This window comes from Trematomus bernacchii, unplaced genomic scaffold, assembly GCF_902827165.1.
Source record: "Trematomus bernacchii unplaced genomic scaffold, fTreBer1.1, whole genome shotgun sequence".
In the NCBI taxonomy this organism is placed as follows: domain Eukaryota; kingdom Metazoa; phylum Chordata; class Actinopteri; order Perciformes; family Nototheniidae; genus Trematomus; species Trematomus bernacchii.
Window position 1 is genome coordinate 5,408,207 of NW_022987705.1, and position 26,158 is coordinate 5,434,364.

General features: G+C 40.1%; 2 protein-coding genes across 2 annotated transcripts; one reads left to right on the plus strand and one right to left on the minus strand.

Moving 5' to 3' along the window:
* Window positions 1-91: 91 nt before the first annotated feature.
* On the plus strand, window positions 92-16,117 carry wdr44 (WD repeat domain 44). The gene is given in 21 exon segments (XM_034139947.1): window positions 92-588; window positions 1,449-1,482; window positions 2,503-2,586; window positions 2,778-3,284; window positions 3,286-3,391; window positions 4,546-4,685; window positions 5,830-5,925; window positions 6,028-6,164; window positions 6,559-6,642; window positions 6,750-6,856; window positions 7,612-7,763; window positions 8,790-8,928; window positions 9,021-9,082; window positions 9,486-9,602; window positions 10,886-11,008; window positions 11,090-11,281; window positions 11,387-11,488; window positions 12,069-12,184; window positions 13,046-13,173; window positions 13,268-13,402; window positions 13,487-16,117. Coding segments are annotated over 21 exon segments (2,727 nt in total). The 5' UTR covers window positions 92-511; the 3' UTR covers window positions 13,576-16,117.
* On the minus strand, window positions 14,501-25,820 carry zgc:163098 (uncharacterized protein LOC100037380 homolog). The gene is given in 25 exon segments (XM_034139948.1): window positions 14,501-14,879; window positions 14,972-15,150; window positions 16,589-16,699; window positions 17,180-17,330; window positions 17,430-17,493; window positions 17,572-17,652; window positions 17,880-18,066; window positions 18,205-18,336; window positions 18,417-18,504; window positions 18,606-18,685; window positions 18,784-18,946; window positions 19,031-19,200; window positions 19,412-19,478; window positions 19,560-19,664; window positions 20,799-20,842; window positions 21,325-21,424; window positions 21,426-21,525; window positions 21,635-21,800; window positions 21,881-21,945; window positions 22,030-22,139; window positions 22,223-22,290; window positions 22,456-22,556; window positions 23,637-23,748; window positions 24,244-24,328; window positions 25,693-25,820. Coding segments are annotated over 24 exon segments (2,643 nt in total). The 5' UTR covers window positions 24,322-24,328; window positions 25,693-25,820; the 3' UTR covers window positions 14,501-14,758.
* Between the last annotated feature and the right edge of the window lie 338 nt (window positions 25,821-26,158).

The following is a 26,158-nucleotide window of genomic DNA, read 5'->3' on the forward strand; positions in this document are numbered from 1 at the left end:
AGTGATATTACAGAATCATACAAACCATGTAATATCAGTGAGGGAGAAGAAGAGATCCCCCCAGCCCCGCCCTTTGACTCACCTCGCTCAGATGTTTTTTTTTGTGTTTCTGGTTTGTTTATGACGCGGGTCACTGTCTCCGTTAGCTTGACAGCTGACCAAGTATATGCTGTTGTAAAAACGCGCTTTATTGGTGCTTTCATAGAAAAATACTGTGCTGTGAAGGAGACAGATTTATAAGAGGGTAGAAAGCTAGCAGCAGTAGGCGTTGGTCCGCCGTGCGAGTAGATTACATTTGTTAGCCTAGCATTTTGACTAGCATACTGTAACGTTATGCCGTGACGTTGGACAGAAAAAGTGGTTGACGACCCCGGAGGAAAGTATTTTAAATTATAATACACACACAGAGAGGACAAGTGCATGTGTGTGGCACTTTGATTCGCAGGTTAGGCTTTTAAACAGCTGCCTGGCGACTATATTTGAGTAGCTTGTAAGCTAAATTCATGTTAGCATGGCGTCAGATACAAGTGACACCGAGGAATTCTATGATGCTCCTGAGGACGTTCACTTTACTCCATCTCCAAAAGTGTAAGGAAACTTTACATTTTCATAACTTGACTTCACATAAAAGTGTCCAATGCATACGCTTGTCTGCTTAATGTGTCATGCTAGGTTATAAGAATCAAACAACTTATAAGCAACCGTTAGTAATGAAAGCTAAATGATAATGTTATATACTGAACGGCATCAGAGCCTCTAGTCGCTGCTAAATACTGTCTTGTAAGTCCTGTATATAAACTATTAAAATGTGTTGGATACCTAAGTTCACTTGCTGTTTAATGTAAGTGCAGAGAGAGTCAACCCTAACAAGTCACATGATGTTATTCCAGAGATTAGATTGTGAATTTACTTTTAAAAACATTGCTTATTGTAACACCAACAATATTTTTCTAGATGTCATTGTGTTAGCTCGGTGTTTTGGCTGGCTGGTGGTTGTATCGACTGAAGTCAAAATAAACCAGGAAACATTGGCTGTTTTCCAAATAATGATAGGAGTCCTACTTATTTATGATGACCCATTAAATCAGTTACAACAAGGTGAAACTGTGAAGCTGCCCCCTGGACTTCATTTGTAAATTATAAGTGTTTGCTTTTTCAGAGTAATTGTACATTGTAAAGGCTACCATGCAATGAATGGTCAGTTGATAACACATGCATGACATGAATCATTTTGGTAAATCTAGCTGCTCTTTTTTTACTAGTACTTATTACTTATTATCAAGATCAGAACAAACATTATTTATTGACCTTTTAGCAGCATCTGAATGCATTTGCTTACTAAATAACACCAGTGAAGTGAATACCATTCTTGTCTGTGAATTGCTTTCAGAATTTCCAGAATAATTACATAATAAGGATTACTTCACTCTACCCTTGTGTTTTTCTAGGTCACCTGCAAAGTTTTTCATTCCTTCTCCCAAGGTATGTTTATCTAAGCCCAGTCACTGTTGAAACAAGGCACTGTTTGCGGAGTTGCTATTGGACTGATTATTCTAACTTTTTCAGTATTTTCAGTGTTACCAAGGCTTGGAAATGATGTGGAAAATGTTAATACATTATAATACATACTAATACATTCATTTAAATTAGATTAATTTAAAGTAAAACAATTTAGATCATATTCTTTTCAAACCCTTTGTTGAGTATTGAGGTAGATTGAAACTAGTTATTTTTTGCCAGATATATATCATATGATTGTTAGTTTTGGAGGTAGGTAGGACTATTGGAACTGAACCCTACAGTGGGTAATTATCTAGAGGTGAATGCAGTGTTTGTAGTTTTTGTTAATGCTGCGCCCACCTTAAGTTAATTAATGTTAAACTATTAATACCCTGTGTGAGAAACAGCCTTGTTTTATTACTGAGTCATTAACTGTAAGTACTCATCCATTGGCAACATATCAGCTTCTTACTTACAGTTATTATGTAACTATATAATCCGGCCTTGTTGCTCTGCACGTTGTTCCCACACAGGCAGTTACAACTGACATTCAAATCTTACGAGATATAGCGAAGATGTACTGCTTTATCTGCAACACAATACTGAAGTGATATCAGAATGAAACCAGGAGTGAAACCTGCTCACGGACAAGCATTAGCCCTGTGTTTAAGAGAACTGAAAACATTGAGTTTGCAGCAAAGGGAAATTGTATAAAAGGAAAATGTTTCATGCATAGATAAAATCAGCATGAAGAGCTGGGAATTTGATCAAAATCAGTCACTCAATGTCTGCATCAAATGAAATAATGAAAGTGAAAAGCTAGTTGGAATTGAGAACTTTTGGAAAGTTTAAAGACCTGTGCTCAATAAAACGAATATTTCTTTGTGAGATAGCAAGTCTGTTTTTGTGGCTGCGCCTTGATGTTATTCAAAGCTAGCATGTTAGATGTGTTATTTCCTTTCTTGTATGTATTGTAGTGTCTTAAAATAGTTTTCTGAACAGCTTTCACAGAGACCAGTAAACGCTGCACAAGATGTGAGTTGCGGAGTGGCCGCATCCGAGAATCAGCAAGATGATCCCCTACTGGTATGGTTTTTAATTGAATGGCCCTATTTCTGTGTGATCTATGATAACATGGAGATTTCATCATATTTTTTTACTTTTGGAATATAGTGTAGGGCAGTGTGGATTTCATAGATAGATATTATCTTTGACATATTTCTGTTGTAGTGGGAACTTGCTTCATAGTATCGGTTTTGTTTTTCTCTTCCTCAAAGATCATTGATAGCATCATTGAGGAGAGTCAAAAGGGAAGTGCTGGTGAGGTGGCCGAGGTGGCTGAGCTGTTGAATCAGCTTCATGTTGATGTGAGAGCAGAACCGGAGGCGGAGGAAGAGGATAATGCTCAGGAAGTTCCTGCGGGGCTAGCAGCACCGGCTTTCCAACCTCAACCTGTGGAGAGGCCAGAGGATCAACAGGAAAGTGCTGCAACAAACGGAGCATGCTCCATACCTGAACCCGCAGACCTCCCAGGGCCATCAGTCGGCTCACAAGAAGGCGTTCAGCCCCCAGACATCACCAGCACCGTCAGACTGAGTCACCCTGGAGGGGCTGGGGTGGATGGTGAGGGGGAGTGGGGGCACAGACCTGCAGATATCTTAGACCAGGTCCCATTCGCAGATGGGTCGGCTGACTCGGACTCCTCTGGTCCTCTGAAACCCCCGCGGCAATTCACAGCGGAACCAGACATTGTAGCAAGCACCAAGAAGCCTCCTCCCTCTCGCCCCCCCCCCTCCCAGCGGAGGACCTCCACCCAGGCCGCCCCCCCCAGCTTGGCAGACTCTACCTTCCAGGAAGTCTCAGGAGTGTCTCAGACCAAGTGGACTGGAAGGTACAGAGAACACTTCACAGTTCAAGTAGATAACATTGACCGAAAATATTATGTAAACGTTGAATTTAACACTGAGGCATCACTTTATTCTGTTTTTTTTTAATTAAGAGTTTGCTGTTTCTGTTAAAGAAAAAACTTTAGAGCAATGGGAGGTTTGGAAACGTTGAAAAACAACTATGATCTTTTACTTAAAAGTCAAATGTTTTTAGGGTTATGCTGTTGTCTCACAACCCATTCAGGATTCAAGGCTTGTATTGTCATGTGTGCATAGCTACAGTGTAGATATGTCAATGGAAAACTTAGGTCACAGGCTCCTCCAACAGTGCAACACAATAAAACAGAAAAAAAGGCAGAGTTGGAGAGGAGCCAAAGACACGGCAGCCATCATCACCAGAAACACTTTATTTTATAGCTGTTCTAACCATGCAATACTATATTTAGAAACCTTTTATTTGACAAAAGGGGAACATTTGCTCAATGCTACTAGTACACATGTTTTCTCAGCTATGTGTTTTGAGATAATGAAAGAACAGCTCATAGAGTCCTCTCCTCTATGTTCGAGTACAAGCATCCTGGCAAATTGATTTCTCTGATTATTTTACTGTTTAATCCACTACCAAGTCATACCGCTGCTTTCATAAACACAAAGCACGATTATTTGGGTCAATAATTGATATCACGATTATTAAATACGATTATTCATTGACTTTGAAAAAATCCATTTATTGAACTTTAAAACAAATACAAATAATAATTTGAACAGTATCTTTTTAACTGTTGATTACCATGAGCGTATAATTCAACTGAAAAACCAATACAAAAATAAATAAAATAGATACATTTAAATAAATAATATCAAAATAATAAATACCAATAAACAAGATCAACAAATATTTTGGAGCGCACTTCCCCAAGCTACTAAACATATATAAATATGATAAATACAAATAAATGAGACCAAAATTAATTAGATCAAATATGTTGCAGTGCACTGTCACAACCTAGCAAAGCAAAATAATTGTTTTTTTCGATTATGTTGTTTTCGTAATTGTGGCAGGCCAAAATCGTAATTGCGATTTAAAATACGATTAATTGCACAGCCCTAGCAGACAGGATAGATGTATAGTTCTAAGATCAAGTGTTGTGTTGCTCAGTGTCTGCAGGCGGCTGTGAGGTCCTGGAGCCGTCCGGCCTGGTGTCTCCCAGCAGCACGGTGAGGAGCCTCACCAAAGAGCTGCAGCATTCCTTGGATCTGGCCAGCGCCATCAGTGGAGACAAAGTGGTCACAGCGCAGGTCAGTGAGGCTGCAATACTGAGCGAATATTCCCTCCAGAAATGCTCAAAATGAAACTTTTTTTTGTCATATTTTATTTTGAATTTGTCTTTTAGTTACAATAAAGCAAAGACATACACAGTATACAGTAAGTAGGTACCCGAAACCTTTACATCAGGGCTATTAAATTAGTTTGGAATGGGGGGGGGGGGGGGGTTGATGAAAATGATCCAAAGCAAGGGGCCGGGAAAAAGATGGCTTGAAATATGAGCAATCATATTAAGAGCTTCAGATACAGTAAATACTACAACAGCATAGTGGAGTGCATATATTGTGTTTAATTCAATCAAACAACATAGCCCCAAGGCCTTTATAGATCTAAATGGCAAGTTCAGAACTCAGTAGGCCTACATGTGAAGCTAGTTTAACCATCAACATCATTTAATTTGATTTCATTTAGATGAAATGATCTAATCATTCACGCAGAGATGCAATAAATGACAGTTTGTCACTACAGTAGCTGGTAGGTGGGTTCGAAACCTGAGCCCGCCGAAGTTTTCAGGCAATGTCTTCCCCCCCCTATCTCTCAATTTAACACCCTCTCTGGAATAAAGGCACTCTGGCACAAAAAATTATTTAAAAAAATAATTCTTAAAAAAAATAAAAAGTAGATTACTTTTTAACATTATACTCAAAGGGCCAGTAAATATCACCCCGGGGCCGGATTTGGCCCGCGGGCCGCCAATTGAATAGCCCTGCTTTACATGGTGTACAAGAAAAGAAAAAGAAGCTGGGTATTACATTGACAATTCCTGAGAATAGTCTAAAGCTGCCAGTCGACAGCATCGTAGACATAAACAAAAAGGCCAAGGGTAACCCACTAGCAACAAAACAAAACAAAATACCGAAAGGAGGCAAAGAGAAAACAAAAAAATAAAAAAAACCTGGGGATGGATTGCCAAACATCAGACAAAATTAAGAATGACGCAGTCTTTATAGTTTAAGTCAAATACAAGCAGCAGCAGAGCTCTTTAATTAAATTATGAATTATCCTCCAGCAATGTCAAAAACGGCTTCCACACATTCAGGCTGTTAAAGTGAAATTTGCTCCATCCTCAAAATGAAACTTTATTTGCACAATTTCACCATTGCTTTGTTTTTTCAGGAAAATGAGGATGGCCGGGCCTCGTCTGACAACGGAGGAGAAACTCCAGGCTCCCAGCGGCCACGTTCCAATTCTGGTAGAGAACTGACAGATGAAGTAAGACTCCCTCTCTGTTTGTTGTTACAGCCACATTTTTCAACTTGAATACAAGCCATAACCCAACCTCTGGCACATTCCTTATACGTTATCTTCAAACAGGAAATCCTTGCCAGTGTGATGATCAAGAATTTGGACACTGGAGAAGAGATCCCTTTAATCCAGGCAGAGGAGAAACTTCCTGCAGCGATAAACCCCCTCACTCTGCACATCATGAGGAGGACCAAGGAGTACATTTCGTAAGCAGAGAATAATATTTCAGTTTCAGTAATGTCATATTTGTATTGGCAAGAGACGCCAGAATCATATCTGTATCTTTCTCAGCACTGTTCCATGTCATGTGTATCTATTTTGTGAGAAACATAATGTGTTTTAAAGAATAAACAGTGCTTTATCAAGTATAAAAACACATGTGTATTCAAAAACTGGAAAGATTATGCAATAGAAATAGCTTCCTATTAATAATAAGAGTTTTTCCTAAAAAAGGGAATAGGCTTTTTGATGTAACACACATCCTCATTATAGCACTGCCTTTTTCTTGTAGCAATTTCCCACCACTCGAAGCCTTTTTTTAAGCTAACGGTAATTTCCTTTGAGGATGTTGATTTTTTTTATTTTAAATGTTCCTCTCAGGAATGATGCAGCGCAGTCGGACGACGATGACAAGGCTCAGGCTCCTCTGGTGGACACAGATGGAGGAAAACTCAAACAGAAAACGTAAGGACTTATCGTAGCCTGTTCCTTGAATTGATGTTCTTCCCCTTCTCACCACATGATCAAATATAGATTGTAATTTTTTTTATGTCCCTTTTATTTATAACCAGGACCCAGTTTAAAAAGTTCCTGGGCAAGTCTGTGAAGAAGGCCAAGCATCTGGCTGAGGAATACGGAGAGAAGGCAGTCAACAAAGTGAAAAGTGTGCGAGATGAAGGTAAAAGAACACAACTATCAGAAGTAATTGTGCTTATAGTTAGATTTCAGGAAAACACTTTTGTGGAAAAGTACCTATATTCTTACTGCTCCAAACTACATGTTAAAGTATATAGTGATTTTAAACTCTATGTATAACAATGTACATTTTTTATAATAGTGGTTCTTTTTTTTGTGTTAAATTACAAGTGGAAGGAGAACAGAATTCAGGGTGCAGGCAGGGGAAGAGACTTTGTTGAGAAGGCCATTTATAAACGGATGTGGGCTTTGAGAATGTTGAAGGACAAATAATTCACTTTGCCGCTGTCATTAACATTAATGGCAACATTAAAATATGTGCACTACTGAATCATCAAAAACCACATATAAATAACTCAACCAACTTTGCTTCACCAAGCAGATTGAGCAGGGCATTTATTTCCCTTTGCTTAGTGATCTCGCGTATCTACATGTCTTCCCTGTGTGGGTATTTATCAGAACATTTTCCAATACGTTGGCACGATTTGACATGCATCCCTGAGAAATGTTTCACTGTTGAGTGTGAGGCTATTAAATCTGGAACAAGCTCTACTTAATCATGAAAATGGGAACAGTTAACACCGGACATTTGTTAAACATCTGAGGATAAATGTTGCTTCTAAAAAGAACATCCATTTTAAAGGATTTTCCAATGTCTGCACATGCGTATGATATATTAGCGCTCCTGCTGCTGCGAAGGGTTTGATAACCTGAGTTATGTTTTTTGTTTCGGCTCAGTGTTCCACACAGACCAGGACGATCCGTCATCGAGTGACGATGAGGGCATGCCTTACACCCGGCCCGCCAAGTTCAAGGCAGCACACAGCTTCAAGGGCCCCTTTGACTTTGATCAGATTAAGGTTGTGCAGGACCTCAGTGGAGAGCACACGGTAAGACCATCTTCATTTACAATGCTTAAAGAAGTTTGCCAGTTAAAGGTCACCTATTATGCAAAATCCACTTTTTCATGTCTTTTCTACATCAACATGTGTCCCCTCTTCTTCATGTCTCTTCGACATCAACATGTGTCCCCTCTTCTTCATGTCTCTTCTACATCAACATGTGTCCCCTCTTCTTCATGTCTCTTCTACATCAACATGTGTCCCCTCTTCTTCATGTCTCTTCGACATCAACATGTGTCCCCTCTTCTTCATGTCTCTTCTACATCAACATGTGTCCCCTCTTCTTCATGTCTTTTATACATCAACATGTGTCCCCTCTTCTTCATGTCTCTTCGACATCAACATGTGTCCCCTCTTCTTCATGTCTCTTCGACATCAACATGTGTCCCCTCTTCTTCATGTCTTTTATACATCAACATGTGTCCCCTCTTCTTCATGTCTCTTCTACATCAACATGTGTCCCTTCTTCTTCATGTCTCTTCTACATCAACATGTGTCCCTTCTTCTTCATGTCTCTTCTACATCAACATGTGTCCCCTCTGTGTAAAGAGATTCTGAAAGTTTCAGGAAAAAAGATTCTCTCACTTTTTCTCCGGATCCATTTATATAAAAACCTGTCTGAAAATGAGCTGATCAGATTTTGCTCACTTTATGATGTCATAGCGATTTTTTGGCTTGTGTAACCATTAGCCAATCAGCAACCAAGGTAACCCCCCCCACCTTATCACCTGAATCTCCTCCTAGAGCACCATTGTGTTCTTTTAACCAAATATCTCTCAGAGGGGCGTGGGGAGTGGCTCCTTATTTTCATCTAAAGTAACAGACAGAGAATCAGCACTTTGGAAACAGGGCTGAAACAGAGGGGATTATGGGATGCTGCAATGATCGGTTTGGTATTTGGAGCCAAACACTTCAGAGACATGTTTTGTATATATCTGAGATAATATATTGATGAAAAGGAGTATATCGGGGACCTTTCAGGCTAGTATTACAGCCTCTGTGTCTTCCCCTCAGGGGGCCGTGTGGACGATGAAGTTCTCTCACTGCGGGAGGCTGCTGGCCACAGCCGGCCAGGACAATGTGGTTCGCATCTGGGTCTTGAAGACTGCTTTTGACTACTTCAATAATATGAGAATGAAGTACAACACTGAAGGTAAGGTTTTTCTTTGTTGTGGTATGATGATTGATACGTTTTAGATGGCCAGCTTTGGCTGCAGTAAGATGCTTTCTGATTGGTTCCTGCAGGTCGAGTTTCACCGTCTCCTTCTCAGGAAAGTTTATGCTCCTCTAAATCTGACGACCACCTGGTGAGTGAAATGAATAATACCTTTTACTTACGGTTATCTAGTGTTAGAAGAAAATATCAAAATCAGTGATCAAATTCAGAATTGTATTTATTGCCAAATAGGTTTCACAAACAAGGCACTTCGGTGTATAATAATGAATAAATAAACACAGTAACATAAATGAAAATGTAAAAAAAGAATATGAAAACATGAAATAAGTAAAGAAAAATGTGTCACAACTATTATAAAAAAGTTTTTTTTACAAGATATATAAATACAAAAAAGAAAATACAACACGTTTATGATAAATTACAAAAAGCTGTGCAGTTCTATTTTAAGAAATGGATATTCTTTCCCTTTTTAGAAATAGTGCAAGTATTGCAAGGTGTATTTTTTACAGTTGTGTTGTTTGTTGTTGTCTTAGGCAAGTTGTGCTCCAGAGGACCCAGACACTGAAGATAGAAACGCCCCTTTCCGTCAAATTCCTTTCTGCAAGTATAAAGGTCACACGGCGGATCTTTTGGACTTGTCCTGGTCAAAGGTAAATACAAAAATAAAGACATGATAATATCAGGTGATGTCTTACTGCCCTCTCTTCATCCTTCTTTCATCCCTCGTCTTCATCTTTGTACAGGGGAAAAACACTGAAATGATCTCATCCCTCAAATGCTTTGGACAAGGTTCAACACCGGCTGAACAACATTAGCTTAAAGTTAAATGCTAACAAAACAGAATGCATGATGTTCAGTAAACGACCAGTCAAAATCGAAGGATCCAATGTGTTTTTAAACGGAGCAGAATTAGAACTAGTCTCCCACTTCAAGTATCTTGGAGTCATAATGGACTCGAACTTGACTTTTAAGAAACATATCAAGAAAGTATCCAATACCATTAAATTCAACTTGCAACATTTTAAATAAATCAGACCTTTCTTAACTGTCAACGCTGCAAAGTCATACCTCCACTGTATGATTCTATCCCACATTGAATACTGTTTCACAAACTGGTCGTTTGCTCTGTGCCACAAACCTGAAACCCATAGAACAGCTGTACAAGAGAGCTATCAAGGTGTTTGACAGAAACCCAAATTCATACCACCACTGTACCATCCTTGCAAAACACAATTTCTTGAGTTTTGACAATTTTAAGTATTTTAAAAGTATGTGCTTTTTTTATAAATGTTTACATGGACTGGCCCCCCCTCCCTCCCTTAGGGGAATTCATCCACAAAAAACACACTGGACGCTGCACTAGGTCAGAAACCTGAGGAGACTGAAGTCCACCACAGACGGACCACTTTTGGACAAAATGTCCTCTCCGTTAAAGGCAGCTCTTTGTGGAATAGCCTCCCAACTGAGATACGGGATTGTCCCACTCTCAATAGCTTCAAAGGTCAACTCAAAGAATGGTTGAGAAACAAACAAACGTGCAATCACCGCTAAATGCACTTTAATAGTAGTAGACAGGGGTATCTCCTCTTGCACTTTAGGTATCTCTTTTATCTTCTCTTGCACTTTATATTTCGTAGCTGCTACATTGTACTGCCTTGTGGTTAATGCTTGTATATGCTGCTCATGCTCTTTCTGCATATCATGTATTTAGTTTTGCTATGTATATAAATGTCATGTTCTTAAATGTTGTATGTGAGGGACTACGGATGGAAATGAGCTCAAAGCTAAAATCCGGCATGTTTACGTTTTAAAGCATTATTTGTTTTAAATGTTCATCAATGTGCATTGTCCCTCTTCAAATAAACGATTAAATGAAAAAAATGAAAAATTTTAGTTTTATCTCGTCTTACACATTTTTTTTGTGTCAATCTAGAACTTCTTCCTGCTCTCCTCTTCCATGGATAAAACGGTGCGATTGTGGCACATATCGAGGAGAGAGTGTCTCTGCTGCTTTCAGCACATTGATTTTGTCACAGCCATTGCTTTCCACCCCAGAGTAAGTCGAGTCACCTTCCCTCATCATAAATCACACCTGTATTTCTTTATTTTTAAACGACGCTTTCCTCTTGTTTCCCAGGATGACAGATACTTTTTAAGTGGCTCTCTGGATGGGAAGCTACGACTCTGGAACATTCCTGACAAGAAGGTGGCGCTGTGGAACGAGGTGGACGGCACAACACGTCTCATCACGGCAGCTAACTTCTGCCAAAATGGGAAGTACGCCGTCATCGGAACGTACGATGGCCGATGCATCTTCTATGACACGGAGGTACCGAGCCAAGATACTCTTTCCTGCGAATGCTAACTGTTATATCATCAAAACGTTTTGTATTCATTCCCAGTTAAATGCATTTTCTGTTTTCCCCTTCCTTAGCGTCTGAAATACCACACTCAAATTCATGTGAGGTCCACCAGAGGCAGGAACAAAGTAGGACGCAAAATCACCGGCATTGAGCCACTACCTGGAGAGAACAAGGTAACATGATCTGCACTACAGATACATGTTTCATACAGTATCAGGGTGTCCGCGGGGTCTTAAAAAGTATTACAAGTTGATAAATCAATTAGCAAAAATTAAGGCTATTAAAAAGTATTAAACGGCATTTTCCAAGGTATTACATTTTGTAGCTTGTTTTCAATAAGTATATAAATTGTCCAAAGAGGTTGTATTCTACAGTCTGCCTGAATGTAATCATTGCGTAGGTGTGTAGTGTGATTCTGTGTAGTTTATTTATGGCATCCCGTTGGATTTGACGTCATCTGAACAGGACATCGCACGCTCACTGCTTGATAGCGCGCGAAGGTCCGTTTACGCCGGTTGTTAAACAACATAGTTATGGGGAAATGCAAGTTTGTGTCCAAATGGTTGGAAGATAATATACTGTATATAGTCAATGTGAGGTAAAGTGTGTCGCCAATGTAACCGGTTAGAACTCAAAGTGGCGATGAGGTCTTAAAATGTATGGAAAGGGTCTTAAAAAAGGTCTTAAAAGGTATTACATTTGACTTCAGGATTCCTGCATATACCCTGAAACCTTCCCTCCACCTTTTGACAGATTTTGGTGACCTCAAACGATTCCCGCATCCGCCTTTATGACCTGAGGGACTTGTCTTTATCCATGAAATACAAAGGTTATGTCAACAGCAGCAGCCAGATCAAGGCCAGCTTCAGGTGAGGATGGCTCTCTTTTCTCGTTTTTAATAAAAGTGTGTGGGAGAGAAACTCCTTCTGGAGGGAGTTTGGGATTTTAGGCTTTGCAGACCATTTACATGCACAAAAACCGGTACCACTTTACAATAAGACTACCCTTTTATAAAGGATTAATAAAGGGTTTATAATTAGGTTATGCATTAGGTTGTAAACACTTTATTAATCATTAAGAACCATTTATAAACCAGTTCTAACATAGTTTTCATACATCAACACAGGCTCACTATTTGGCGAGATGACTAAGCCTTATATTGGCTACTTAGCGAGAATCAACTCAGTGAGCAACAGATACCAAGGATGCTGGCTGATGAAGAAGACGAAGTAAGCTAGGTAGCCAATATAAGACTTAGCAGTACAGATACATGTGGGCTCACTATTTGGCAAGCAACCGGTCACAGTTGCCCTGTTTATCTCATGTCTTATAAAAGCTTATTAATGATTTATAAAGTGTTCACAACCTAATTAATCAATGAATTACAAACTATTCGTAAACCTTTTATAAGGGTAGTCTTATTGTAAAGTGGTACCCAAAAACCTTTAACACACTACAGGAAAGGGAAAACCCCCAAAAGTATATTAGGGCCCCTTTAATTATTTTTAAACTAGCATTACTGAGCAACAGACTCCATGCAAGAGTTGCAGTTGAAAGTAGAGGTGTTGCCTAAATTCTCCTTTTCATGTTTTTTTACGGTCATCTCCAACTGTTAAACATGAACACTGACCTTTTACAGTAAAGAATCTGCCCTGCCACTTTAAAGCACACTTTGTCTTGTTTGTCATTTTGACTGTGCCTTAATTAACTGTAGGATTGTCTTCCTGCAGTCATGACTACTCCTTTATAGTCAGTGGTTCAGAGGATAAGTACGTGTACATCTGGAGCACTTACCACGACTTGAGCAAATTCACTTCTGTACGACGGGACCGCAATGACTTCTGGGAAGGAATTAAAGGTAACAATGTTGAGCTTGATTTTAATGCAACTACCTGTCTAACTTATTGTTCCCTCTTGATTGAACTGACACTTAACCTTGACTTATCTTTCAGCACACAATGCAGTGGTCACCTCAGCAGTTTTTGCACCCCACCCAGGCCTTATTGTTCCGCCAGAACCTGGAGCAGACAAACCAGAAGCAGAGTGTAAGAGCCTGGACTCCACTGACTCTGAAACCATACCCTCAGGTACGTTTCCCTTTACTATTTACGGGCAGATTTCACAACATCAAGACATTTCGGTACTTTAAAATTGAGTGTTGTCCTTTGTAGGAGCCCTAAAGACGGATCACACAGAGGTTCTACTTTCTGCTGACTTCACTGGAGCCATCAAGGTTTTCATCAATGTAAAAAAGTACTGAGCATTGCAGAGGCTGTCAGCTCCTCACACTCAGGCAGACTGCAGGAGATCGGTCCTGAAGACGAAGGAGAGTCTGTCAGGGGCCTTCTGACGTCACCCACTACCTAACGGTTATCGCTCTGTGACAAAGAGCCGTCTGTAGCCTTCTTTCGGGAAAACATGGACCCTAAAATAGAAGGGAATAGATGGAGGAAATGGACTGTACAATACAGAGGAGGTGTGAATCCCGGTCACGTTTTTTTAATCTTGAATACCAAGCAACTGTGAACGGTTCTGCGCTAAGGGAAAAAAGAGCCGGAAATGCCAAGCGTGTGTGTTGTCTGTTCAGAAACATACGTGTTCATTTACAGCTGTGTGGTCCGGATGGAGTATGGCAAGATTAGGTTATTTTGTAACAGTATGGGTACCTTACTAATTTCTTTTGCTCCCATGTTTTAGAAAAGTCCTAATGTCAGTCACACATTTACGTGTCTTAACGAGATGTAACCATTTGTCTGAAGCAAGGTGGTTTGAAATGATTTGTGCCTAAATCTAGATCACTTTTCTAAATTAAACTTCTAAAATCTTATTTCTGTAATTTATCGAACATTTTAGCAGATGACAGCAAATCTACGGTACATGAAATCAGTATACGGTTATTATTGATTTGGGCTGGGTATCTTTAAAAATGGTCAAGAACAATATTGGCTCTTAAGACGTTTTGATATTATTATTTTTCAATTAAAGCACATTATTATTATTAATGTTACTGTAAATTCAGTGTGTAACATTGCATACAGAACCAAACAATGCTCTATTTACTCAATAAAAGTCCACACAAACTAGAAGAATGCGTGTTGACGACATTTTTTAACATTGGAAAAAAAAGAGACCAGTAAAAGTAGTTTTGATACCTGGCCCTACAAATCATCTCCTCCACACACACGTAATATCAACATCCGTGATTTATTTAGTGTCAGAACTCTGCAGCAACATTTCAGCTTATCATTTTAAAAACAAACATTAAAACAAAAATATATATAATTAGTTACAGTGTTCAAACTTCATCATACAAAAAAAAAGAGTGCAGAGTCTTGCATGGAGAGTGTGAGTTGGGACCAAAAGAGCGGACATGTTCGTCTGATTTAAAGAGTGCTGTGTAACCCATGGATACCAGCAGGGTAATGGATGACCAGAGCTGAGAGTCAGTGTTTGCTCTTCTTTGCTTTCTTATGGGAGCGATGTGGCGACCGCGACCTGGACTTCCTGGTCTTCCGGTCTGGAGATGGTGATCGGGAACGCTTGGACCATTTGGGAGACCTTGTCCTGTTTAAAAAAAGAATTGAAAGTTAACAGACTGACAGAAAGACGTTATGGATGAATGCATTGGCTCCACAAATAAATCTCATGGCACTTGCTTTAAAGGAGAGATGCTCCTCGACTTTCGGGCGTGGTCGTCTGGATCTCGACTCCTCCCTCGTCTCCTGACGCCCTCTTCACTTCGTTTGCTCCGATCTCTGTCCCTCCTGTCATCCTTCGACCTGTCTTTGGGCTTTGATGTCAGTCTCTCGTTTTTGTCTTCATCCTTTTCAAACTCCTACAGTAGACACGGTGAAACATCCCAATGAAGTCAGATAAAAGGCTTTTATTGTTTTTGTCTGTTAAGATGCAAAATACGACACAACTGGCTTGTAATTCGCCAATCAATTACTAATTCAACTAAAACATAGTGCAGGTTCTCCACAAGGGGGAGCTGTTTAGTTTGTAGGACCCATTTAACACATGCTTACCTACAGAAATGAAAGATATCGGCATTAACACTTACAGGCAGGGTAACAGTTTTTTTGACACAGAAACAAAACTCTTTGTGTCAAAAACAATAATTCAAGCAGTGTAACTGAAATACTACGACCACAAAAGTATTTGTATATCAAATACTCACCCTGGGTTAACTATAATTCATAACAAAAACTAATCACAAAAAATGTAGAAAATTATTTTGAATTGAGGGAAATGGTGGCCTTATTTAAAAGAAAAGATATTTTGAAACATTTTCCAAGAGTTTTAACTGGAAATGTGTGAGCGGAAATGCATGTGTTTTGTAAGTAGTGAGCATTCTTCTGGGAGATGAAACCTTCTGAAGATGTTTGTTGATTACGTTTTGCTGTTGATCAAAGCCCCAATTTACCCTTTTTCATGAATAATTTTCTGTATTTTTGGGTACATGCAATGATATAAACGTTTTCTTCAAATTACCACAGGGTTAGTAATTGAAAATGGGTATCTTGTGTGTAAAATATTCTGAAAGTACTCAAAATAATCGGTTTATAGTAGAAAACACATTAGGATACAAACAGCAGCTGAAGCTAGACGCTCCCTCTCAGTTGGTGCAGATCTAAAATGGCTTGCTACCTGGCTTTGCAGTTTCACTTTGGGCGTGTCTAACACTGTTTTTTTTACCGTGCCAACTGACTAATTTCACAGTCTAATTTTAATGTACTAATAGCAAGCACTTTTGTAAATGTTGCCCCATGCTGTTCTTGATTAAAGAAATGTTTCTATTACACATCAGTCATGGTTTTTACTTTTGCTTAAGAGACTATTAAAGGTGGGGTAAGTTTGAGAAACCGGCTCGAGATACACTTTGTTATATTCCATGGAATGCTCTTAACATCCCGATAGCAATGAATATCTTAAGTGCTTTGACAAAAAATCCATCTGTGGAAGCCGTAGTACTATAAAAAGCACGACCAATCATTTTAGCCGGGCGGCCTACCTGCCTGTCAGCCTTCCATCTGTCCACAAACTTATCTCGTGCCCTCATTGGTCATGTGCGCGTTCGTGTGTGTTGGAGGAGGGGCTCTGTAAGGAAGTGGCAGATTTTTTCCGGCTGTGTATTTTCAAATTCTAGCGCACTCGAGCTGGTTTCTCCAAAATTACCTACCCCACCTTTAACTGAAGTATAAACACTGGGCCCAATAACTCAGGAAACATAAAAAAGATGCAGTATAAAAAATAAAAAGATTAGAGTTCACCTTCTGAAGCAGTTTGTTCCTGTAGTGCTCCACCTGCTGCTGTATGCTCATTCTCGACTTCCTCTGCCTCTTTCCACACTCGAGCTCATCTTGGATCTTCATTACCTTCACCTGTGGCAAGACACATCCAATCAGTTCTGTATATTTATTTACTATCATTTGACATATTGTCACACGGTTGAAGATGCTACGGTAGGGAGGCAAACAACTATGGAGTCAAATGCAGACTGTAAAGCTATTGCATATGACATTACAACTATGGTTCGACTTTTTATATTGAATAAGTAATGATAAATAATAATCATAAGAAAGATGACATGCTCATTTTCAGGTTGGTATTTGTATTGTGCGCCTCGGCAAAATCCCAAAAAGCATAATGGGGCCTCTTTAATAGCGTCTTCTTTTCAAAATGAAACATTTCCGACCGGATATGTTTGTAACATGGCATAAAGTGTGACCTAGAGGAAGTGGGGGAGGAATGGGTCTAACCACAGGAAATGATTAAAGAGGACAAATACATTTTTTTTATACAAACGCTAATACTGTATTCCTCTCCCTTTTAAAATCAAGTTTTCATGAATGTGGACTTGCCTCCAGCTCTCTCAACCGTTTCCTTTTGCTCTCGGACATTTGAAAACTTTTGAGGGAGCTCTGGAAATCTGCACTGTCATATTTGGACGAACCGCCGCCGTCATCACTGCTGTCGCTCTCAGAGTCGTCATCACCATCCTGCGAGTTGACACTGTCACCAGGAGGGGAGGGAGAATTATTCATTTTGAAAGCGAGTTTGTGTAATATGCCTCTCGTAGATGTAGCCAGATGCGAACCACAGAAACCTTACCTTACTTTCACTTCATTCGCACTGGTTTTCTCCACCACCATGTCCCACTTGGACCCAAGCATGACTAAGAAAGAAAGGAGTAAAGTGAGCAGGATCACAGAGGGAGGGATTGATATGATAAGCATATATTGACCTGTGTTACCTTGGGAAAACGTCCCGGAGTCAACCGTCTTCTCCCATTTCGACAAAGGCACGCTGGACAGAGGAACACTGCCCTCCTCCACTGAGGAAAAAAAGAGACAGCTGGGTCAGGACAGCTATTTAATGAAGTTGATGACTTTATAATTCCCTGTTGAAAAATCCTGTGCTTGCATCCCACTGCAGCTACAGACAACAAGCCATGGATTGATCGTGTATTGATCTTAGACACTTGAGAGATCATTGATAACGGGAACAGGAGACGGTGGACTTCTGGTTTAGAGACGTGCTTTTGATTTGTGGTGGACTCACATGGCATGCCATCAATGTCGTCAATGGCAACTCCCAAGGGGACACCGTCAATGTCGTCAACAGGGACCCCGTCCAGAGGGTCCCAGCCTAAGGGGCAGCCGTCGAGGTCATCCACAGGCGCTCTGAGAGGCAACCCGTCTATGAGCGCGCTGTCCAATGGCGCGCCATCGAGATAAGAGGATACTTCCTGCGAGGAGACAGATAAGTGCACATCAGGGCTGCAACTAACGATTACTTTCAATATCGATTCATCTGCCAATTATTGTGTTGATTAATCACCGAGTGTAGAAAATGGGATCAATGAGTAGATAAATATTCAGCTCACCTCCACCACTGGCTCCGTCGTCTCCTCTACAGCTTTGGCGAAGCCCAGAAAGATGTTTTGAAGGTGGATTAGAAACGGCTCGGGGTATATGGTCCAGTCCTCCCATGCTCTAAAACAACACGAGACCTTTTGCTGCGGGGATAGGGAGGAAAAGGGTTTTCATGTTGTTCTGTTTTAAGTTTAAATGCGAGGCAAATGAAACACGTGATTACCTTAAACTGCTCTGCCTGCAGCCTGGCCTGGATGTTTTTATGCGCTGCATTAAGGTCTCCAAATATTTGTGTAAGCTTTGTTTCAAAACTGAAAAAAAAACAGAGGCAGAGACACGTTAGACTGTCACATGAAGAAGAAATACAAAATAAAACAAGTGTTCAAGCGGATTTAGGGTAAACATCTCTTACTATTTACGATAATATGAGGCACCGGGCACTTTGGCACATGAGTTGTGCAAGATGTCTGACACGAGATATAGTCTGGCCATCTGTGGGAATGAGGATTAAGAAAACTGATGTGAGTAACACACTTTACTCAGTGAACACATTCAGTGACATTTCGATTACACAAGGGAGGCAAACTAGCCTTCTTCTGAGGGGGCGTCTGAAGCAAGGAGAAAGACTGAGTGATGTGTCCCACGACTTCCTCTGCTGCGTCTGCCCTCTGAAGACAGAACTGCATCGTTGTGGCGATATCTTCTCTGCTGGGAGTGAGCTCTTTTAGCAAAGTCTCCAACCTCTGCCTGTGCCTGAATCGTAAAGAATAACAAAGGATTACATTCAATTCAACTTAAGTCATGTACGTATGGAGATGTCATTATGCCTGCACTTACTCTGCTCTGAGCTGTCCTTTCTTCACCTCTTCCTCGGGGGGAGCTTCCTCCTCTGCCTCAGCACTATCTTCACCGGTCTGAGAGTAGTTGTTCAGGATAGGGGGTCTCCACATGGAGCCTCCCCGAAACATACGAAAATCTGCAGTCCTCCATTCTGTCGGGGTCTGTCCCTGTGGAGAAGATAAAGGTCAGAAACCTAGAAACTCACATATAAAAACACCCGTAATTTCATTTTCATGGAGTAAAAGCTCGAACGATTGGTGTGTTTGAATCAGAATAGCTATTTCCCATAAAATGAGATTACCATTTAAATGATTGAATAGTTTGAAGTTCTCCCAGATACATATTTTAGAAACAAGGCTAAGGAGTACAAAAACATACCTGGAGGATGGAGAATAGTTTCCAGCGATAGTACACATGATTCTGGCTTTTGTTTTCAAAAAGGAACCTGAGAAAATAAAAAAAACAGCAAATTAAGATTATACCCTTTAAGATAACATTTTAGACCAAGTGCAGCAAAAACACTCACCTGTAGTCTGGATTGTTTTTCTCTTTGTTCATGATAACAGCTTCAAACACAGGGCCTTCACGCACCACAAACTCTATCATCCTGTGAATGAGGAATAATAGATTCCTGTGGGGGAAATAAGAGTGCATCAGACCGGGGTGTGCACTCAGTTAAAACATGAAATCTCCTCTCTACACTCAAACTGTGGCCCATGCAAACTGCAGGCTGACCTCTAACGGTGTCGTTTCATGTCATAGCATTCACTATTTTACAAGACGACAGCCTGTGGGACATTCAGCTGTAGAACATGGTTCATATTGTTCATAGTTATATTTCAAGGTGATAACGCAATCATTTTTTACTAGACATCTAGAGGACTACAAAAAAATATGAGACATATGAGAGTCACAATCAACATTTTAATATTGGCCATTTTACCTTGATTGTTGAGAGGATTCCTACAAAATCACGTTGCAATTTTTTGGCCATTTTTTATATTCAGTATGTAATAAAACTGTCTCAACTTCAAAATTCATACACGGTTGCCGTTTAGTTGGACGTAAGATATTTTCTTGAGATGCAAGGGTCTCAAAATGTATACTTGACAATTCAGAATCAGGGTGAAAACATTCCTGGCTGCAGTTATGAAAAAAAAAGTTACTGTCTTGCTGCTTTAAGTCTGAGAGTATGTTCATGCAGTGTTACCTGATTATTTGTAACATTGCAATTAAGTGTTCTTATTATTCAGTACTATACAGTATCTTAAATCAGAACTTTTTTGATGTATGGCACTAGCATGAATCTGCATTGTGAGTTAACATTATATCTATCTGCCTTCTAGCTGTATCCGTCTGCAGTGTCTCAGCCTACCAATGGGAAAGCCAGGGATCAAAGTTGTTAGTAAGCTAAAAGACATCAACACTACTAGACTATGAATAATCTGAGGTAATTGAGCACTAGACTAAAAGAGAAAATTAAGTGGCTATAAAAACATACTAAGTGCATTTACTGTAGGTAAATCTGAGGCCATGGGGACCTTTGGCTTCAACAACAAAAGCCCTCAAGTCTTTAGTTGCGGATTTCAAAATGTCCACTGATGTTTTGCTATGCAACAAGACCTGGGGTTGTTAACCATGTTCTATCGTGAGATTTTTTTTTACAGCTCTTAGGACTGGAACTTCCTTCCTGACACAATCTGTAAGGGTCCTGTAACACTGTGTTAGAACAGCTGATCGGTCGTAGAAAGAAGAGTGTCTGTACCTTTCTGTCGGGATAACCACTTTGACTACGGCTTCGGACAGAGTCTGTTTGTGAAGTCAAACGGTGAAAATATTAAAAAGTGAGTACTCGTACAGATGAAACACTGCAGGATACATACAGCATAGAAAACGACGATAGCATTCATAGTCGGTGAAATGTCTGTGAAAATGTAAGCTGATTTATCTCACAGTCAAACAGATTAATTTGAATTAGGGCTTTTCTATACACCTGCATCGTGTGATATGGCACTTCTCGGACAGTGTGATTAACTAGATGAATAAACAAACATGCAACATAAAGATTGTTCCCAACTTTTAATAATTAATGATGAAAAATTACAGATTAGTTTCCAAGACATTGAGTGATTCTGAATGATAAAGCAGGGCAGTTTTAAAAGCTTCTAATCAATTAGCTTAGTGAAATTTGCAAGAAGAATGACTTAAATATGAGCGCCTGTACTGCTTTGTGAAACACACATTACTGAAATAAAACATGCAGACACCCAGGAGAACAAAGAGATGTTTACCTTGTCCATCTCTCCTTTGGACATGCCCAGCGGCTTGGTGAAGTCGTTGCGGAAGCGGTCCCTCGGCTGAGCGTTGAAAGGCAGACCAGATGGGGGGGGGCGGCGTGGCCCTCACCCCCACCGGTGTGTAGAGAGGCTGAGGTGGAATACGAGCTGGTTTACCCCATCCCAGCTTCATTTCAAACCCCATAATGACTTTACCTACAAATCAAAACATAATCAGTCGGAGTGGAACAGGACGACATGATAAAAGCTACGGGGGAAAGGTTATCATCTGCCAGTGCAGCCTGTAAATCAAACCTATTTTTACCATCGAGTGAAGCCAAGGCTCTCTCTGCATCTTTGCGGGTCATGTAAGCCACGAAGGCTCTGTTGGAGGTCCTGCAGCGCTCCTCGTCTGTCCGGGGCCACATTATCTTCACACTGGCCAGAGGACCATACTTACCGAACTCTTTGCAGAGAATTTCCTCGTTCATCTGAAAGAACAGAACAATGTAATGGTGAGAAAAGTAAATGTATCAATGCTGAGCCAATCAAAGTCAGTGCGCTACTTTACCTTTGGGCTAATGCAGCCGATGTAGAGGTTAGTGGTGGTTGGCACTGTTAGGTCATCATATAATACTGTAGGGAAAAAGCTGAGGTTAGCATGTTTTTAGGTAATTTTATTCCACTTATAAAACTCTTGTATTTTAAGAGGGCTCTTACCCGATCGTCCAGATAATGGTATATCCAGATTTCCTCCACCTCCTCCTCCTCCTCCCCCATCAGGGTCATTGGTCTTCTTTTTATGTCTCTCCTCACGCTCTTCTTGGATTCTGCATTTTTTCAAATATAAAAATAAGTTTAGGTATGCCAAAAATGTATCAACTTATCGGAAAAAACGTTGAAAAAGACTTACAGTTTAAGCTCTTCTTTGAAGAGTTCAAGATTACTCTTCTTCTTTTCTTCTGACTTTCTTTTTTGTGTCTGTTAATCAAAAAAGGGAGCCACTGTGATTATTATATCACAACTGACTGCTTGTACAATTGCACTTAAAAGTTTGAGGTGTTGAGATAATGTAAAAAGTAAGTTTACATCCATACTTAATTCAGTAAATGATTCTATAACATGAACATCAATGCAACAACTTACAGCTTTTTTGCTCTCAGCAGATGATACATGCTGGGGAAAGGGGACAAAATTCGAAGCAGGTCGATAAAGCTCACTTTTCTTGACCTCGGTTGCCTTCTCCTCTGCAAAAATAAAACAAAGCAATCTCTGAACATGGACTATCCAACAAGTGTGTAAACTATAATTCATTCAATTTTGTTGGTCAGCAGGATATCCGAGAAGCTTCCTGTATAATTAGGACAGATTCGACTTGAATACTTGAAACTAGTGATTGAGACCATAAACTCGCAAGGTTTTACTGAGCTAATCAAGTTACAGTAGATGTCTGGTCATTTTTTGTAAACTTCTACACAATCAGACATGTTTTAAAGGTCCCATGTCATGCTTTTCCGGTTATTACCCGTCCCCTTGTGTGTTATGAAGGTTTTTATGCATGTAAACAGTCTGCAAAGTCACAAACCCTCAAAGTACACCCTGTAGCGAGTAAAACTCTAACACAGAAAAGACCTGTCTATGCTGCCCCAAAACGCCTCGTTGGATATTTCTCTTTTTCCATTGTTTTCTTCCTGGGTACACTGACGTGCCCATACCCAAATGGACCAATCCATGGAGCCGTTACGTTACGTCCGCGGAGCCGTTACACACACACACACTCAATCTTTTCTCAGCTGCAGCTCCGCCGATTTCTCCTCCCTGAGACGGCGGGACGCGGCGAGGCTGTGAGTCGGTGTGTGAGCACACACACAAACTCCCAGCAAGGCTGCGGGTGTGTGTGTGTGTGTGTGTGCTCGGGCTGGTTTCGGGCTGGGTTTCGCTGTGTCTCGCTGTCTCGCAGGCGGCCACTGGGCTCACAGGGAGGGGGGGGGTCAGGAGCTCCAACAAGCCGTTTAGGACAGAGAGTGAATACACATACTATACAGAGATGCTGTATGAGAAACCAATGTGAGTTTGGAAAATTGCACAATATAAATCTATTTTAGTATACCTCAACAATGGAATTATGATCAGTAGAAATGGCCATGACATGGGACCTTTAAAGTGAGAGTGGACTACTGATTACAGGTCCCCAAAGTAGATACATTTATTTAAACTTTCAAAAAAAGATATGGGCCCTGAAAAAGTCAGCATGATATTCTTTAATTGCTACTTTCAGGTATCTTAATGCTAGATCGAATAGTCAGGAACTCCTACTGTGTGCTAACCTTTAGTTGCATTCACGATTCCCCCATGGACAAACGTTTTCCCTCCACCTTTCTTGTTGCTCTCAAACGAAGCCAAGAATTCTTCAAAAACCTCTGCTGCTTTTTCTTCCTCCTGGAAACGTTACATAAACAAAACATAATTTCCGTCCAATGGTTCACAATTTATCAAATTAAATATGAAATAATCGTTGAATACAATGCCTTTTCACAGGCAATATGTGTATCCTCAAATTACGAAATAGGGCTAATTAGTTAAACAATTTATCCAAATTTGATTAATATGCAACATAATGTGGACAAGTGCAATATTTCAGACACAGGAGGCGCATTATACGTTGTCCTGGCCGGCAATTTGTATTGTACGGATGACATTATTCTTTGCTTGGTAAAATGTTCACAAAAAAATCAAACCATGTTCATTTTGATTTATTTTCCAATGAAAAAGGGATGATTCCCTCTTATTATATCGCAACTGCAATCCTATCACATTTGTAATATCAAAATAATCGCAATTTTTTGAATTTTTTCCCAGATCGCTTAGCCCTGCTACGAAATGCTGTTCTCTAAATTCACAAAGCCAAAATCACAAGATCCCGATCGTCTTTACCTTTTTCTTGTGCTCCTTTTGTTCTTTCTTTGAGAGTGTTTTGATCGGAGTGACAGGTTTTCCCTTTCTGTCAGCCATGCTTGCCCTGGAAAAAATAACAATATGAAGAACAAATGAATACAATCATTAAGTAATTCATTGATAAGATTTCAAAAATGACTAACAACTGACAAACTTACAAATCTCTATGAGATCTCTGACCAAATCCCCTTACCTTTTTGTATTAACAGCCTGGCTTTTGGTAGTTAAAAGTAGGTCTTTAATTCATTCAAGAAGAAGAAGAAGAAGAAGAAGAAGAAGAAGAAGAAGAGGGGGAAATTCAGTTTCCACTCTGTCGTACACACACCTGCGTTTTTATACAGGTCATACAGTACACACTTTTTACAACATGCACATACATATACAAATACACACACAGTTATATGCACACATGCACATGCAGTTGAGAGGTCAGAGTGGAGGCAGCCAGTCTAGCCGGCGCCAGTGAGCAGTTAGGTGCCTAGCTCAAGGGCACTTCGGCAGTGGCCCAGGAGGTGAACTGGCCCTTCTCCAGTACCAGTCCACACTCCGTATTTTTTGGTCCGATCGGGACGTGAACCGGCAACCCTTCGGTCCAAAACCCAATCCCCTACAGACTGAACCACTCCCGCCTCAAATGACTCTAATCCTGTTATCTTTATCCTTGTCTCAAAGATGAAGGATATCCTCTATGATTATGTGCACAAACTGTTCATCACTTTCAGGGTCAGTGGAGAACAATACAAAGATAAACAGCACAAAGTGTGTTTTGTTTACTTATGTGTATCATGATGTATTTATGGTCAGATAAAAGATCAAAACTACAACTTTACACATTTGAACACAAAGCTATATCTAGCAGTATGCAGACCCCATGCACACTGCAAGCTGCTTAAACATGTCACAACACTTTCACAACAAGTGAGCTGCAAGCAAGCACATTGAATTCAGTCTATTATATACAGCTACCTGGTTCAACGTGATAACACCATTCAACAAATGCTCGAGATGTCCTCTCATGCAGAGGTAAAGCACGCGTTGTTTTTGGTCGATTTTTAGCACAAACGGTGTTTAAAAGGCCTGGACTGACTATGAGCTATCACTTTGCTAACGTTAGCTACACCACTGTTTAGCTTAGCTCACTATCTCTGGACTCAAGTGACATGATAAGCTAACCCACCGTTAACCTCTGCATGCTGAATACAGGTTATGTATCTTCGTCGATAATTATCCTGATAATATCACGACCCATACAGATGCAGAAATCTTTATCTTAACATCTGCTAACTGTGGATGTCATGCAGCTTCTCTGAGCTAACGCTTGCTAACATAACAGTCTAATATTATCTTCTGTTACGCCACAAAGCACCGACTCTCCGTACACATTGCATGCACATAGCTTCATATAGCTTAGCTAAAACAGTAACTTACAATGTGTGTCATGCTATTGCTTCACCATTTTTGGCTGCGACGACTATTTCTATCACAACATGAAGCAGTGCAGAGACATCCGGCTGGAGCTGAGTGAGGAGAACGCTGCTCGGTCCTGCACGGTAATAATAAATGAGTCTGCACTGCTACATATTCATGACCAGGACTTTCTCTCATTATCATACACGTTTGATTTCAGGTGACGTAGGGCCTACTGTAGTCAAAACAGGTGGAAGAAGTATTCAGATCTTGTACTTAAGTCAAAGTAGAAGTACCAGAGTGTATACATACTCTGTTACAAGTAAGCGTCCTGCATTGCAAATTCTACTCAAGTAAAAGTTGAAAAGCATTAGCATCAAAATATACTTTTAGTACCAAAAGTAAAAGTACTCATTATGCAAATTAGCCAATTTTAGAATAATATATTATATGTTTTGATTATAATTATGAATGCATAATGCATCAC